General features: G+C 39.9%; 1 protein-coding gene across 2 annotated transcripts in view; it reads right to left on the bottom strand.

The window, feature by feature from the left end:
- Positions 1 to 18,359, bottom strand: part of AMN1 (antagonist of mitotic exit network 1 homolog) — a 51,179-nt gene that overhangs the window by 22,073 nt on the left and 10,747 nt on the right. For both annotated transcript variants that reach the window (XM_014866010.3, XM_014866009.3), the window contains exons 2-3: positions 5,649 to 5,781; positions 1,270 to 1,414 (exon numbers count right to left, since the gene is read on the bottom strand). In XM_014866010.3, the coding sequence (XP_014721496.1) occupies positions 1,270 to 1,414; positions 5,649 to 5,765 (262 nt within the window). In that variant the 5' untranslated portion in view covers positions 5,766 to 5,781. The remainder of the gene's footprint in view (positions 1 to 1,269; positions 1,415 to 5,648; positions 5,782 to 18,359) is intronic.

Here is an 18,359-nt window from a genome sequence, read left to right on the forward strand (position 1 = left end):
ACAAACCTAGACGATGTAGCTTACTATACACCTAAGCTGTATGGCACTAACCTTATGTGACCACTGTCCTATATGTGGTCTGTCGTTAACCAAAATGTCATTATGTGGTGCATGACTGTAAAAGAGTACTTGGGGGATCCTGGGTCCTTCAGTCATGGACAAATGTTATTCAACTGTTAAAAAGATACCTTTATGGGCAAAATACACAAAAGGGAAGATGGTAAATTCAAGAGTAGGTCACTTTTACTGTTTTCATATCTTTTTTTTTTTAAAGATTGCCACCTGTGCTAACATCTGTTGCCGATCTTTTTTTTTTCCCTTCTTCTCCCCAAAGCCTCTTGGTACACAGCTGTACATTCTAGTTGTCAGTCTTTCTAGCTATGGCATGTGAGATGCCACCTCAGCATGGCCTGACAAGCAGTGCCAGGTCTGCACCCAGGATCTGAACCAGGGAAACCCCAGGCCGCCTAAGTGGAGCGTGCGAACTTAACCAGTTGGCCACAGGGCCAGCCCCTGTTTTCCATATCTTAAATGATTTTTATTTTACTCATCAGTGTCCAGCATAGAAGTTCTTTCTAGTCAGTCATTACTTGTGTGAATATTTAAAAACTATGCTTCTTTGCAATATCATGAAAATCCTAACCTGCTAAGCAAGATGATTGCAAAATATAGCCAACTATCCATAAAATTTTCCAGAAACCTAGTTAGCCAAATAAGTCCCTCTTTCTTATATTGAAAAAAAGGTAAAAATTCTATATGGAAAAAAATGTTCTACACTAGAAAAAAGTGGTAAAAATCCACTAATTCATGTAATAGTGACATTGAAAAAGGCAATTTGTCTGGCTATAAAAAACTACACATTGTACAGACCAATAGGAGAGTGTCTGGTAAATTTAAACTGATGCTGACTTAACTTTCTGTTGTCATATTGCATCAAAAAGCCTTAACAAAGTATGAACTATTCATGTCTTATTCCACTATACCAGGCAAAATATTTAAAATACAGAGTTATCCATCCACGTTTATTTTAAATATGTTTAAAATGCAAGGTAATGACTTACCCAATTATGTCTTAACTTTCAGCACTGATTATAAGCAAGAACTCTAATTTGGATTCTTTGTCTTAGTTTGACTATTTTATTGATAAATATAGTTTCAATTTTTTGATATCTTCATACTCTCTTTGGACATATTTTCCCATTCTTTGCTCCAAAATGATACCAGATGGTGAAGAGTAATGACCAATTTATTCAGTGTTAATGAACAGACCTTTTGAAGTTATGGAAATTCTGTTCCCTTTTGAACAATTTAAGTTTAATTTCTTCAGTTTTCTGCAGTTACACAGGTGCAGGAGAGCAGTATCCGAAACATCACAGCTCCGCAGATCTAGAGTTTGGACTTCAGGATGTAAAATCTGTGATAAACATGTGATTTTGAAAAATTAACTTTTCCTATAAATACAAATGTTTATTCCCTATTCAGCATTTTGGTGGTCATAACAGACAAACGGTGGATGGAAAATAAACAGCAAAGAATACAGAAACTTACCTGTGTTGACACAGATACATACAGCAGGAAATAACCAAGTCTAGTTCCAGCTGGAGGGGCAGCTTCTAGTGCCCTTCAAGTCCTGATGGGGACCCAGCACCGCTGAGAGGGCTGGTGCAGAGTGAGGGCCCACCAGCCCGAGAGGCAGAACCAGGGCGGGGGAGGGCAATTTTCCTCTCCTAGGAGTTCCCAACTTCTATCAGAGGTTCTCGCTACACGCCCCTGCTCAGCAGGTAAGAGTCTTCAATCACTTATATACAAAATGCTCATAGGGTACTAGTGCTGCTTACACAGAACATTACCTTCTTCTTTCTTATTTTTGGGAGCTAGTACAAACAAACCTAGTACTATTGAGGGTTTACTTGAGACTAACAAATAGCAGATCAGTTTCAAAGCATTCTGAGCTCTCTTCCTGGGGGTATCTTTTGTTTCTTTTACTTAATTTTTCCTAAATAGAAATGACTACTTTTCTGCATATAAAAGTAATGTATTATTACTGTAAAACATTCAGGCAATATAGAAAAATTATAGTAAATGATAAGAATAACTATTTCTATTTATTGGGAAGGGTACTAAGTATTTTAGATACATTGTCACTGAATATTCTCTCTCTCTCTCCTTCTGACACACACACACCCCTGAGAGATTGGTCACTGCCATTTTATAAATGAGGAAATTGAGGCACTGAAAGCTTAAGTAGCCAACACAAGTACACAGCCAAAAAAGGAGCAGAGCTAGGATTGGAACCCAGGTCTTTCTACTTCCAAAGGCTATGCCTTTAACCACTCTACCTAAAATTGCTCATAATACCAACACCGGGAGACAAACATATTAGTTTTGATGCTTTTGAGTTAAAAAAAAACCCTTTGAAGAAAAATGGGATCAGATCATATATACCATAAGATGAGCACTTTTTACAAAAATAATTTATTATAGTTGCATACTATTCCATTTTATTCATGTACCATAACTTATTAAACACACCCTAGGGGCTGGCCCGGTGGCGCAGTGGTTAATTTTCCATGTTCTGCTTTGGTGGCCCGGGGTTCACCAGTTCAGATCCCGGGTGTGGACATGGCACTGCTTGGCACGCCATGCTGTGGTAGGTGTCCCACATATAAAGTAGAGGAAGATGGGCACGGATGTCAGCTCAGGGCCAGTCTTCCTCAGCAAAAAGAGGAGGATTGGCAGCAGATGTTAACTCAGGGCTAATCTTCCTAAAAAAAAACAAACACAAAAACATATCCTACACTGGCAATCAATTAAGTTGCACGTTCAGGCTGTGATTAAGAACACGTGCTCTTGAGGCAGACTGCCTGAGTTTGAACCCCATGAGTGTGATCAAGCTCTGCTTTCTTTTTGTGCCTCACTATCCTTATTGTCAAAACAAGGATAATATTTTGTGAGAAATAAAAGTGCCTTGCTTATAATATATGCTAATATAACTTTCAATTATTTTTATTATTATAAATGAGCATTCTTCTGTGCTTTTCTGATTATTCAGATTGATGCCAGAAGTCAATGGTAATTATGTGAGTGATGGAGATGTTAACGAACCCTATCATGATAATCATTTTGCAATACATAAGTGTATCAAACCATCATACTGTGTTGTACACCTTAAACTTGCACAATATGTCAATTATATCTCAATAAAGCTGGAAAGAAAAATACCACAAGTAAAATTGTTGAGTCAATAGGAAGCAAATTTTGGGGACTTTTGATAGTTAATGTCAAACTGTCCTTCTAAAAGGTTTTCATCAATTCACACTCTCACCAGCAGGGGAGAAAAGTAAGTTCCCCGCACTACTGCCACAACTGGGTATTATTATTTTTTAAGTCTCTGTCAAACTGACAGGCAAACTGTGACTTTGATTACTAATGAGGTTAAATATCCTTTTATATGCTATTGGTGGTTTATTTATTTTTCTTTGAGTATTCCTGATTCTTCTGTTTTATTATTTGATTTTTTTTATTGTTTTGTAGGTATTTTTTACATTGTCAAGATAAAAAACCTATAGAATTTCATACATGTTGCAAATTTTTTTTGCTAGTTTGTTACTTGACTTTGGTTCTTTTTTTTTTCTTCTTGCCATAAAGAAGTTTCTATTCTTATGTAATCAAATCCATCAATTTTTCTTTTCGATTTCTAACTTTAGTGTCATGTTTAAAAAGGTTTTCCCCATCCAGAGACTATAAAAAGATTTAGGAACTATTTCAAAAAGAGCCATCTAAAGATGTGTGCAACTTTGTAACAGACGTTAGATCTGTCTTTTTGAATAATTTTATAAGCAAGACTCTTGTAAGGATGGGGATTAGAAGGAGAGTAACAGGGAAAATCATGCTTTTCTTTTTTTTCTCATTAACCTCTTTATCCCTTTTTTATTCTGGTAAAATTAGGTTTAAATGAATGTTAGGGATTGCCATAAAACAAAAGTTTAAGTCACTGAAATATACGCTGAAGGGGTAGAATGAAATGGGGATGGTGCGGAAGTGAGAGAAACCGACAGTGTCTGTAGTGTCATGTTCCATCTGTGAACCCCACATAAATTATACACATCCACAGAACCATCAACAATCAGTGCCTGGAGATATTAGTCTACCTCCATAGAGCCAAGCAGGCTACAACACTGAAATGTGTGTGTTCCAACGCACGCTAACATGAAGAAAATAAAGCATTAAAGGCACACCCAGTTAATGCAGAAGAAACACTAAGGGCCCACTGAAGCACAATCACAGCGCGAAGTCCCAGGGCTAGTCACACACTGGAGTGCTATCATCAGAGTTGGCTTCCTTTGGATCACAGGATTTGGGAAGAATGTATCGTAAAGTCAGCCATTAGTAATTCTAGTCTCTGCAGACAGTGATGACGGCTGCAAAACCATTTTACAGAGAACTGAGAACTGAGGCTCAGTGTCAGACAGGACGGCAGAGCCTGAAATTTAATTCAGGTTGGAGGCCCTTACTATACTTTCCACCTTATAGAATAGGCAATTTTAGCTTAGTTGTAGGCAAGGGGAGTGAGTATAAGTAACCAGGAGTGAGGTATCCAGAAGAACGAGAAGAGTTTAGAAGTGATTTTTTTTCCTGCTTTTTCTCCCCGAATCCCCCCAGTACATAGTTGTATATTTCAGTTGTGGGTCCTTCTAGTTGTGGCACGTGGGACGCCAGCTCAGCATGGCTTGAGTGGTGCCATGTCTGCGCTCAGGATCCAAACCAGTGAAACCCTGGGCCGCCGAAGCAGAGCATGTGAACTTAACCACTTGGCCATGGGGCGGCCCCTAGAAGAGTGATTTTTTAACTGCTGCTTGTTATCCATGAACGGATAATATCAATTTAGGCTGTGATCAACCCTTTTTTAAATGAAATAAGACATAGAATAAAATAGAAGATACCCAAGTGTACTGCACACAGTATTGTTACATGTAAGCCTGGTTTACATAACAGAGTCACAACGTAACATATATTTCTTACTGTGGGTCATTTTTTGGCCATTTGTTTATTTGGCCTGTATTTTTATTTTTATTTTTTCCAGCTTTATTGAGGTATAATTGATCAAAAAGTCTAAAACTTTTTGAAAACATGGAGATCAAGGGTGCTGGTACCATGAAGACAAAGGAAGTAACTGAAAGAATAGTGGGAGATATTTTCAGGAACTATTACACATGGACATTATTTTTTCCCCCCACATTAATTAATTAATTAATTATTTTGAGGAAGATTAACCCTGAGCTCACATCCGCTGCCAATCCTCCTCTTTTTGCTGAGGAAGGCCGGCCCTGAGCTAACATCCGTGCCCATCTTCCTCTACTTTATATGTGGGACGCCTGCCACAGCATGGCTCGACAAGCGGTGCCATGTCTGCACCCGGGATCCGAACAGGCGAACCCCAGGCCACCGAGGTGGAACAGTCTCACTTAACTGCTGCACCACTGGGCTGGCCCCACATGTGGACATTTTGGTTCTAGATAAAACAAGAATCCTGATGCTTTATTATATTTTAAAAGTATTACTAATCTTACTTTGTATCATTGCTCCAAAAATCTGAAACCAATCTAAACAGTAAAATATGCTTGCTTTACAGTTGTGCATACTCTTACCTCACTTATGTTTGAATCTGTGATCTGCCCCTGCATGCTCATTATTTTAATCAGTCTATCTTTTATGTTGGGAGGCAAAGGCTTAATGTCTGTGATGTATCTGGAAATATTCTTCATGAAGCACCAAAGGCATCTGAAACACAAATACGATACAGTAAATTACACTGTACCTGTACTGATTCCTATTATTGGTTTAATGCTGTTTGTTAGCACTTAGTCCTTTCATAAACAGGGTGTACATTTTACATTAACATTTACAACTCAAGCTTGGTAAGATTCGAAAGCCTTGTCTGTGCTCAGTTATGGACAAGGTGCTCTTCCTCTACATTTTTTTCTCAGCATATCTTATTTACTAAAATGCATTCTCAATGACAAAAAAGTGTTTTTCCTAAGTCAGTCTCCCTAATTCCTAAGACACAGTTACCGCCAAGATTTCAGTTGTATATACCTAAATAAACATTAAACTAGGGCCTACTAATTGACAAGTTTTATCTGTTAACCTAGGAAATTTGTTTTCACTATTTTTCTTAAAACTTATGTGGGTAATGAGGTCACCACAGAAAGAACTATAACCACAAAGATTTCACAAATAGTACAAATCATGGAGACAACAAACTTAGGGCCAGGACTGTACATGCATAGAGTAGAGTTATGAAAGCAGGCAACGACCAAGACCCACATGACCAATATATCTCATAGGTGGCTTGAAATTCCAACTATCTAAGAAATTCATACTTTAAACAAAGAAATACAAATCTTATTATTCTCTGCCTACAAATACCCCACATATACATAATTCTACATCCATGAATAAATGTGATTATACACTTGAATTTTTTAGTGCTATCTTTATTTTTTCTTTCCCTCTTTTGGTTGCCTCCACTCTTCCCTCTCCTATCCTTCCACCTTCCATTAGTTTAGTTCCTGATGCTAACTTAGCGTGTGTTCTTTCTTATTTTTCTCTGTGCTTGTGCACACATGTGCATACTCACGCATACATTTAAAGGGTTGGGGAGAATCATAATAAATAAAATGGCATCATTGTACACTCACTTTTCTACACCTTTTATTTGATATCTTAGGAAATTCTTCAAAGCGTCCAGTGGAGTTTTACTGCTCCTTTAACGGCGACATCATATTTCACAGTATCAATGATTTGTTTAGTTCTCCCCTGTTGATGAGCAGCCCACTGTTGCTAGAATATGTTAGCATGTGTTGTCAGACTGTTTTCCAGAAGGTCTGTCACACTTCATATTCCTATCAGCAATGTTGGAGGCTTCCTTTTCCTCTACATCCCTCAAGCAACAGGTACCATCATTCATTTTATTTACTTTTCCATCTGTTTCCATTATTTCCGTTTCTCAACCTCATCCTCCATCACTCCAGGAAACCATTCTAATGTCTAATGTCCTTTTGTTATATGTGTCCTTTTAATATGATCGTTGTATGCAAGTAGTTCTGATTTATGTATATGGTATTTGTCATAGATTTGTTTAGTTTTTCACTCAGCACTATGTTTTTAAGATTTACCTACTCTTCTTTTTTTTTAAGATTTTGACTCTCCCCTTCAATTTTCTTCCTTTTTTTTTTTTTGGTGAGGAAGTTTGGCCCTGAGCTAACATCTGTTGCAAATCTCTCTCTTTTTTCCTCCCAAAGCCCCAGTACATAGTTGTATGTCCTAGTTGTAAGTCCCTCTAGCTCCTCTATGTTGGATATCGCCACAGCTTGGCTTAACGATCGGTGTGTAGGTCTGCACCTAGGATCCAAACTGGTGAACTCTGGCCGCCGAAGCAGCGCATGCGAACTTAGCCACTTGGCCATGGGGCCGGCCCCAAGATCTCCCTATTCTTAAATGGTGGAAGATCTCATGAGTGAAAGGTGGCATCTTCTTATTACTTTACTTTGTATTTTTCTAATGATTAGTAAATCTAACATCTTTCATGAACTTGCTAGCTATCTGGAAATGCTTTTCTCTAAATTGTCTATTCATATCCTTGGCCTATTTTGCTATTTTTTGCCTTAAATTTGTAAGAGCTGTTTTTGTGACAAATACACGATTGATTTTGTATATGCTCCATAAATATTCAAAGAATATTATAGCCTCTATTTGAGAGATGTAGTGTGCTCTATTATATATGTCTAAATATCGTTCCATGTATGTATATCTGTGCACACAAATATATTATGTGAATATAAATAGTTTATTGATAGTATTATTTTTCTTTTTCTCATTTTTTCTTCTAAATCTGTAGAAATCTTAATTTACAATACTTGTACTTTGAAATCAAATTTTCCTTTCATTTCTACTAATTTTTGCCAGTTTGTGTGCATTATCGTTTTATAATGAAAAATTTCAAAAATACAGAGAAATAAAATAGGATGATATAAATTCATGTACCCCAAACCCAGAATTTTAAAATGTTACTATTTTACCATATTGCGTCAGATATGTTTCTTAAAACATAAAACATTTCAGATTAAAGCCTCCTTTGTATACCTACTCAGGCTTGCTCTCTTTATCTCCCTTTGCAGAGGCAGCTACTACCATGAAGTTTTTAAAATAGTTTCTGTCCATGATTATGTCCTACTTTTAATACTAAAATATATATCCATAAACAACGTATAGCATTGTCTTCTGTATTTACAAAATGTAGAGTAGTGTATTAAGTTTCCTACCATGAATGAATTTGTCAATTGTGCTCGTAATTGTGATAATTTTCCTTTTTTAAGACTATGGTGTTAGTTGCAAGCTCATGATCATTATATCTTTTGGTGGACTATTCCTTTTATCATTAAGTAATGTCTCCCTCTACCCATATTAATGTTTTTCACTTCAGATTCTATTCAGTCTGGTTTTAATATTGCTCCACCATCCTTCTTTGGCTTCTTTTGCTAAAAGTTTTCAAGATTCAGCTGCATTGCTGCAGATAGCTATGGTTTCATTTTCATTTTCAGTTTGTTCATATCCATTTTCACTGCCGCATAGTATTCCATTGTTTGAACAATTTATCTATCTATTCTACAGCTGACGTATAGTTGGGTGGTTTATAATTTTTTACTATTCTGAATAATATTAATATAAGTACTGCTGGACATGTCTTTTGGTGCACATGTACCTGTGTTTCCAACTGAGTTTATATCTAGGAGTAGAATTGCTGGCTTATAGGATATGCATATGTTTAGCTTAATGCCAAACAGTTTTCCAAAGTGGTTATACTGATTCACAGTCCTACATCAGTCGATGAGAGTTCCTGGAATCCACATCCTTGTCAACATGTGGCATTGCCAGTCTTTTTAATTTTAGCCAATTTAGTGAGTGTATAGTAGCAATGCAATGTGGCTTTAAGTTGCAACCCCTGATTATTAATTCATTTGAGCACATTTTCATTTCTTTATTGTCCAGTTGGATAGCCTCTTGTGGAGTATCTATTTGAGTATCTTGCCTAGTTTTCTTTTGGGTTGAGTGATTTACTTACTGATATGTAGAAGTTCCTCTCATACTCTGGACACAAGCCTTTTGTTGGTTACATATATGTTGTAAACATATCTCCCATTCTGTGGGTTGCCTTTTCACTCACTTAATCATGTTTTTTGCTAAAGAGAAGTATATTCTAATATAGTCCCATATATCTGTGTTTTCTTTATGGCAAGTATTTTTTGTGTTCTGTTTATGAACTCTTTGCCTGTCCCAAGTTCGTGAAGATATTCTATGTTTTCTTCTAGAAAAAATTCACTAAGTTTACTATTTTACCTTTCACTTTTCAACTTAAAAACCACCAAGAATTGATTTTTGTGATGTCGAGTTGTGCAGGGTCTGAGAGTTTACCCTACTTACAAGCTTATAAGTTAGCGTATTACCATTTCACGAATGCTCTCAGAAGACATGAGATTCCTGGGTCAGAGCAAAAGGACTTTGTTGCTCATGACAAGAACAGTATCCAGGGCCTCATGTTTGTCTTGGTTCCCCAAGTCCTCCAAGTCCTTCAGCGTAAAGTAGGTGAGGCCAGATGGACGCTTGCTCATGCAGTGAGTTGTATTACAGGAGAGGAACACAGAGCTTGGGGATTCACCACTTTTAAGGAAACTGAAGCAAGCCTGCTCTTGAAGGAAATAATACTTCATCCCTCAGGTTGCTTGCTGCAAACACACAGCCTTAAGAAATGTCTTAGGTAAAGAGTAATCAGTGCCCTGCATTCTTGGCATACCCAGCAAGAACGTGCTGGTCCATGGCAGATTGCCTCTCCCAACTATCCACCCCAACATGTTCTTGGCTGAACTCAAATATTTACATAAGTATGTCACCCTGTCAGCTACTTTGATTAATTTGACCAACAGAGGCAGAAACCGAATCTGTTCAATTTGTCTCTTAAAGGATTTAATTAAGGCTACTATCCATAGCATGCCAAGGAGAAGGATAAGGCCAACCTGCAGTAATGACCTCAATCATCCCCCCAGGGTCCCAGACTCAGCTAACTGAATAAGTATGGGAGGAAGAGGTGCCAGTAGGTTTTGTTTTAGACAGACAAGATGTAGTCAAAGTCCAGTCTATGATCCAGTAGGAAACGTGCAAGGGAATTTAGAGTGGTAATGAAATCAGATACTCTACCATCAACAGAAATTTATGTCACTTATTCTAAAAGTGAAAAGCTTAACTAAAAAAAAAAATTTTTTTGGGTAACTGCTTTTAAAGATATAATTGACATAACATCTGTGGTTTTTAGTGTATCCACAGAGTTGTGTATTCATCATCACTATCTAATTCCAGAATATTTCATCTCTCTAAAAAGAAATCTTGAACCCATTAGCAGTCATCTGCCAATTTCCCCCATTTCCCACAGCCTAGGGAACCAGCAATCTACTTTCTGTTTCTCTAGATTAGCCTATTCTGCACATTTCATATAAATGGAATCATACAATATGTGGTCTTTTGTTACTAGCTTCTTTCACTTAGCCTAACGTTTTCAAGTTCATCCATGTTGTAACATGTACTGACACTTCATTTGTTTTATGGCTGAATATTACTCCATTGAATGGATATACCACCTTTTGTTTATCCATACATCAGTTTATGGACATTTGGGTTTTTCCACTTTTTGGCTATTATGAATAATGCTGCTGTAAACATTGGTGTGCAAGTTTTTGAGTGGACATATGTTTTTATTTCGCTTGGGGACATATCTGGGAGCTCAACTGCTGGCTCACATAAACCGCTTGGTTATGTGGTAACTCTATGTATAAACTTTTGAGGAACTGTCAAACTGTTTTGCAAAGTGACTGCACCACTCTACATTCCTACCAAGAGTGTATGAGGGCTCCAATTTCTCCAATTTCAGATATTTTACATAAATGAATCCATAAATATGTGGCCTCTCATGCCTGGCTTCTTCCACTTAGCATAATGTTTCCAAAGTTCATCCGTGTTGTAGCATGTATCAGTACTTCATTCCTTTTTATGGCAGAATATTTCATTGTATAGATACACCACATCTTGTTAACTCATTGGTGATAGACATTTTGGTTGTCTCCACCTTTTGGCTATTGAATAGTGCTGCTATGAACATTTGGGTACAAGTATTTGTTTGAGTACCCAGTTTCACTTCTGTTGGGTATATACCTAGGAGTGGAATTGCTGGGTAACATGGTAATTCTATGTTTAACTGTTTGAGGAACTGCCAAACTGGTTTTCCCTTTACTTCTTTAAGTATGGCTTCCTTTAGTTCTTTGAACACATTTATAATGGCTTCTTTGAAGTCTTTGTTAAGTCCAACATCTGGGTCCTCTCAAAGGCAGTTTCTGTTGCCTGTTTTTTCCCCTGTGTATGGGTCATACTTTGTTTCTTTGCTTATCTTGCAATTTTTTTGTTGAAAACTGGACAGTTTAGATAATATAATGCAGTAACTCTTGATACTGATCCCCTCAGACTTGTGACTATTTACTTGTTTAGTTACATGGTGGGCTATTTTAGTGAAGTCTATTTCCCTCACTGTATACAACCTCTGATGTTGCTTCTTAGTGGGCACAGCCTTGGACATAAGCATTGTCACCTTGGGATGACAGTGATTTTAGTAGGGCTGACTCTCTTTCTTTGATTATTCTGTTAAGCCTCTATGGGTATCACACCCAGCTGTTAGCCTTCACTCATTGCAGATTAATTGCTCTAATGTTTTCAACAATGCCTGAGGTATAAATTCCTCCCTTATGTCATCCAATTCACTTTGGACTCCTTTGCGGGGTTAGTTTCTGAGGTCAATGTTTGAGGTTTCTTCTGACCCCAGGCAGGCTCTTCTTAGATGTCTCTTTCCCTGGTTGTTTCCAGTAAACTTGCTGGCCTATGGTTTAGCTTGTGTCTCACATGAAGCTATCAGCCTCTTTGTAATTACTTAATACCAAAATCTCCACTGATTTTGAGAGCACCCTTAGGCTTGAACTTCTCCCAGCCTCTGTTTCAAATAAAAGTCAGTTTCTTGAGAGTTTTAGAATTCTGTTTCGCAGCTTGCCTCTCCCCCCGGAAAGAATCTCTGAGCCAGAATTTCAGAGCTGAGAACAAGGCCAATGATGTGCTTCTCCCTGAGTGACAGCCCTGCTTTAGGAGCAGGGTGTTGGGGAGTAGCCTCTGGTCTTCTTGGCTTGCCTCTTCTAGGATGGAACCTCCATTCATGAATGAGCTGGAATGAGGGAGCTTGAGACCCCAGGATTCTCGGCATGATATCCTGAGCTAGAGCCTCTGCCCTATAAGTGGAGGCTAGGTGGAAGTAGCAATCACCCGACCTCTTGGCCATACTCACCTGTAATATAGCCTGTGAACAAGTATCTGGGGAGGGAGGTGAGGAGGAACGCTGGCATCTTGCCCTTCCCAGGAAGATAGTGAAGCCCTCAACTGGGAGCTGCGGGGAGAAGTAGCCTCATCATCTCAGCCACACTCACCTGGAGTGGAGCTTCCAGTCAAGCTGAGCTGAGGAGGGAGGTGGGGGAGGGAGCAGGTATAGTTCAAATGCCACAGACTCTTGCTGTTGTTACTAAGTTTTAATAAATTGTCTTAAATGAATATTTCTTCATTTGCTGTCCAGAATTTAGGTGGTTGTTTTTGTCTTATAATTTTCAACTTTTATGCTTATTTTACTGGGGAGCAGGTCTAGAGAGCGCCTCATGCTGCCATTTTGTAAGTCTTCCAAATCTCGGCAATCTTCTCATCAATTTAACAAACATATGGAACTCATTAAGAGGAAATACTGTTACTCCTTCTCTTTTAAATACATACTTGATTTCTTTTCAAATGAATTGGTCATTTTAAGTTTGCTTACTTTGAATACAGGTTCTTCCATCCCAATGGATTCCAAAACACTTCTTGGAAAGGGTGGTGTGTGTGTTATACTCATGCATATTTTTAAAACCCCATAAAATTGTTGAATTGTGTTAAAAAATTGAGGTGAGATAGTTTTCCAACTTCTGCCTGGTGGTGTTAGTTAAGTCTTTCACACTTCTATGGGTATGCCAAAAATGTAAGGTCCTGACTGAGCTTTGTTTGGGCCATTTCTCAGGTGGGTTGTGTTTGTGGCAAGCAAGTCTGAGAGATGAGGCACTGTCTTCCTCCAGGACAAAAGACAGCTTTTTGCTTGCTATAAAATGGTTTATTACCCAAGCTCAGTGTTTCTCTCCTGTAGTGCACCCACAGATATGTGCGGACATCCATCTGAGCCCTCTGTGTAACCCTATGGGATTTGGGGGAGAAGGGAACTGAGGCAAACACGTTAATGTTCATGCTGCTTGCTGTGCTGTAACAAAGTTCTCTGTCCCTAGCCCAAGAATCTTGTGTCTTCTCCCAGCATCCATGAAACCATAAGTCTAATCTATTAGTGTGTCAGTAAAGTGAAATTAAATCCTAGATCTGATAGTTTGGCACTGAGAATTGGATGCAGACAGAAACATGGCTTTACGGAAGAGGAAGGTCCTGTAGGCCAGGTTTGGGGATACGAGGTGACTCCCTGAGGTTTGGTAGCAAATGCTCTCACCCAGGTGGCGGGTGAAGGGGAAGGAACAGCTCCTCCACTGTCCACACGTTCAGTCCTAGACGTAGGATTGAAACAAGCCACCTGAATGGCGTTTTGGTTATTGCTCACTCTCCTTTATATGGGAGGAAGGAGGGATGTTATTATGACAATTAGGTAGCAAACCCTGGGGCTCCAGTTGAAAGGCTACATTATTGTGGCTTCTCAGGCAATTAAATCCTAATGCTGAAATAAATGGTATCAGTCATGAGAATCTTGCTACGTGTCAGACCTTTGAGTGGACCAAAACATTAGAAGGTCATTTAGTTGAGCCACAGGTGAGCAGCCCCTCAAAACAAAAGTGAATATAAAGCCTTGCCTAATAGTGCAAAGCCAGCTGCTCACGTTTCTGGCCCCCACCATAGTCCAATGTGACAGCTCAGGAGGATGGGGTGCTGGGTATAGGGGTGGTTCAAATTACCAAGGACTGTGGGGTGAAATGCAGTGGTGTCCACTGGGGCAGAAAGAAAGGGACCTCTGAGCGAGGATGCTCACTGGCAGGTACCCAGAGGAGGAAGCAGTGCCTATACTCAGGCCCCAGTATTGGAGTGGGAGGGCCAAGGGAGAAAAAAATAACCTTGCCCCTCCCAACACCCCCTGTGAGCTAGCCTCTCCCACCACTCTGCATTCTCCAGTAGCTAGGGAATAACATAGTCCCTGGTTGGCTGTTGCTGTAATTCATAAATTGTGCATCCATTAAGATCCTTGGTCTCTGATACCTTAGGGGGAAAAGGCACCTAAATTCAACTTATGGGATTTGGGTAAAGTTCTCAGTGGGGAAGCGATGCTAAAGTGACCTTATAGGTGGAGCCTCTTGGGCCTCTCAATAGACTGTTGTTGTGGCTTTTGCTGCAGAATGTGTAACTGATATTGATGTGTTACATGGTTATACTTCCCTGGTCCATGAGTATCAGAGCTGATTCTCCTGTTCCAGAAATGCCACATATAGAGAGATAACAGGGAATATGTAACTTGCCCTCTACCTCTCTGTCCCCTCCTGAGGAGTCCAGCAGAAAAAATATAGAATCCCAAGAGAAGAAAGGAAAATCATAGCTTTAAAGACTTAATGGCTGCCAGAGTACTCAGACAAGCCCTTTTCAACTACAACATTACTACCTGCCTGATGCATATACACACACTTTTCATTTATTTATTTGAGGAAGACAGCCCTGAGCTAACATCCGCCACCAATTCTCCTCTTTTTGCTGAGGAAGATCGGCCCTAAGCTAACATTTGTGCCCATCTTCCTCTATTTTATATGTGGGATGTTGCTTCAGCATGGCTTGATGAGCAATGCTAGGTCTGTGCCCAGGATCTGAACCTGTGAGCTCCGGGCCACCAAAGCAGAGCACGAAAACTTAACCACTATACCACTGGGCTGCGCCACCCCCCACCCCCATTTTTTTTAAGGCAGCTATTAACCTGCTAATAAGCTCCTGTTGAAACTAAACGCCTGAGCATGACGCCTTGTGACTGTATGGCCTGATATCCTCATTTTGGTGTGGCTCAACCAGGACTCTACAAGTAACAAGAGAAGGGCCCAAAGACCTTGCTGATCATATGGAAATTGTATATTCAAGATCACAGTTGGCCTGGTTCTAGACGGATCTTGTTTTTTTTTTGTGGAAAAATGAGTTTTGGGGGACACATTATCCACTACTCCTACCACCTGAAGCAAAGCCATTGGCTCAATGGCCCTTGACTCACAGCTTTCCCTAAATGTCTGGGCCTGGTTCATTGAGCTGGTTCAGCTCAGCTGAAAGCTGATGGTGTTCACTGGGTGTCAGGAGCTGTCCAGCTCAAAAGATAACTTTGGAAGACAGATTGCAGTATGTGCTGGTCAGGGCAATGGGTGAATGAAAGTTGTTACTCTTGCCTTACACCAGGGGTCACAAAACTATGGCCCATCAGCCAAATCTAGCTTGTTGGCTGCTTTTGTAAATAAAGTTTTCCTGGAACACAGCCATGTCCAGTCATTTATGTATTGTCTGTGACTGCTTTCATACTATAATGGCAGAGATGAGTAGTTGTGAGACAGACTGTACGGCCTACAAAGCAAAAAATACATACTATCTGGACCTTTATAGACAAAGCTTGCCAATATCTGCCTTAGATAATAGACAACACTCCTAAGATTGAGGCATATTATACTCTTACTGACTCATGGACTGTTGCCAATGGCCTAGTCACCTGGTCTGCCACTTGGAAGATGACAGTTTAGCAGATTAAAGATAATTCTTTTTTGGAATGTGAACTATGGAAACAAATTATAGCTGACAGTTGGACAGATATACATGGCAATGACTCATTCTCTAATGGAATGGGCTGAAATCATGCTGCTAATTAAGTATGTACCTGCCAGATCCCAGCCATTGATACTGGGATCCATGATCACACCAAACATAGCAACACATCCACCACCACGGCCTGGGAACAAAGTAAGGATTAACATGTGTCTGATGTTGAAGCTACCATTGCATGCCAGTCTTGTGCCTCCTTTCAAAAGTCAGCCTGTTTGTCTTTAATAGGCCACATTGCATGGGGCGTTGTCTCTTCTCACTCCTGACAAGCTGACTATATTGGGCCTTTGGTCCTCGTCTCAGGGGCTCCACTGGTGTCTTACCGTTGTTGACACTTTTTCAGGTTACAGTGCCACTGTTCCACTCTGATCAACCAACTCCAGCTACATTGGCCATTACATAAAATGTGTTATGTTTTTGGCTTTTTTAGATCATTTGCAGTCTGACAATGAGGTGCCATTTATTGCAAAGGTCACTCAACACTGGGCCAATAGTCAAAACATTTGATGGACATTTCACATCCCTTATCATCCTCAGGCTGCTGGCTCCAAAAAGAGGTAAAATGGCCTTAAAAAAGTCAACTAGGGGCTGGCCCTGTGGCAGAGTGGTTAAGTTTGCGCGCTCCGCTGCAGGCGGCCCAGTGTTTCGTTGGTTCGAATCCTGGGCGCGGACGTGGCACTGCTCATCAAACCACGCTGAGGCAGCGTCCCACATGCCACAACTAGAAGGACACACAACGAAGAATATACAACTATGTACTGGGGAGCTTTGGGGAGAAAAAGGAAAAATAAAATCAGTCAACTAAAAGAAATTTCTGACTCTACCTCCTTCACCTCCTGGTCCACACATCTTAGGGAGGTAGTTTGGTCACTAATTGCAAGCATCCCCTGAAAGAGTTCATATCCTCTTGGCCACCTTCTAGGTAACGATCACGATGAAAGTGGTGGAGAGTAACTACACCTATTCTGAAAATTTAGGATTCTACTCTGACAATTCCTGAGCTTGATGCATTACTTTTTGCCTAACAGTACCTCCAAGCCAGCCTGGTTGGTACACCCTCTGGGAGGCAGCTGGCCAAAAAGGAGCTTAGGGAGTTCAAACTTAATTCTGGTTTAGTACCCTGAATTCTCCTGTTGGACTGAACTAGTTCCAGATCAGCAGTCAGCAAACTGACCTATGGCTGAATCTGGCCTGCTGCCTGTTTGTGTAAATAAAGTTTTGTTGGAACACAGCCATGACCATTTCTTTATGGCTTCTTTTGCTCTACAATGGCAGAGTTGAATAATTGTGATGGAAGCCCACAAAGCTGAAAATATTACTATCAGGCCCTTTCCATAAAAAGTCTGCCAACCTCTATCCTAAGAAGATAATGACCACTTGATTGAATTCACTGTTCACCAAGTCCCCCTAAAGTGGCCCATGCCTGTCAAAGTGGGAAATATGATGCGTCTCTATAAATTTTGTAAAAACACCCCTGTCCCTCTTGCACTTGACCTCTGTCAGTAGGAGATTTGATTGAAAAAAGTGAAGCTATATGTACTGGCATGGGACACACCAAACTTGTGATCACAAAGGACAGCAATAACTCCAGAACCCAGGGAGGAAACACTTGAGACCTTGAGAAGTACTCCAGGGAGAGGAGGAATTAACGCTCCCTTTGTCCTCTAGATCCAGCGCTGCACGTTGGCAAAACAATTAGATGGTCTACATGAGGCAAACAGCAGCTGCAGCTGACAATCTGATATGCTGCTGGGTTTCTCATCCTTGTCCATGTACTATGAAAACAGAAAAATTCATGTGGATATGGATGACCCTGAACTATTCTGCTGTGCCTGGCCTCTCCACACTGGGTCTAAAACCTTGGACTAGCACATCCTTGTTTAAAACTGACAGATATAAATTCATGTCTCTCCTGATGCCCAAGTGATCTTGGGCTATTCTATGTACAGCAATCAAGGATGCAACTACTCAGTGACACTGCACATGTGGCATAAACAAAACAATGTCATGGTGATCCAAATCAAGTTTAACAATAAATCTGTACTAGAGTGACCTGTGTTCCTTTGGGTTCTATGCTTGTATGTACAGCAGAATAGGCAATGGAATACTTCTCAGTTGGGTAGGGGGTTGCTTTTTGGCTTATCTGTTGTCCCTGTAATTACTGACAATGACACCAAAGATTAGCATGTAAGCTTAAGTTTCCTTGTGCAGGTCATAATGGATACTATTCTGGCCTTAGACTACATCTTGGCTGTTCGAAGTAAGACATCTTGGTCTCCCCAGGGATTTATTCAACAGTAGGCTGAGTCTGTGACCTTGGAGGCATAGTTGAGGTCAATACTTCAGGTTGGCCTCATTCTGCTTCT

Source organism: Equus asinus, chromosome 22, assembly GCF_041296235.1.
Source record: "Equus asinus isolate D_3611 breed Donkey chromosome 22, EquAss-T2T_v2, whole genome shotgun sequence".
Lineage (NCBI taxonomy): Eukaryota > Metazoa > Chordata > Mammalia > Perissodactyla > Equidae > Equus > Equus asinus.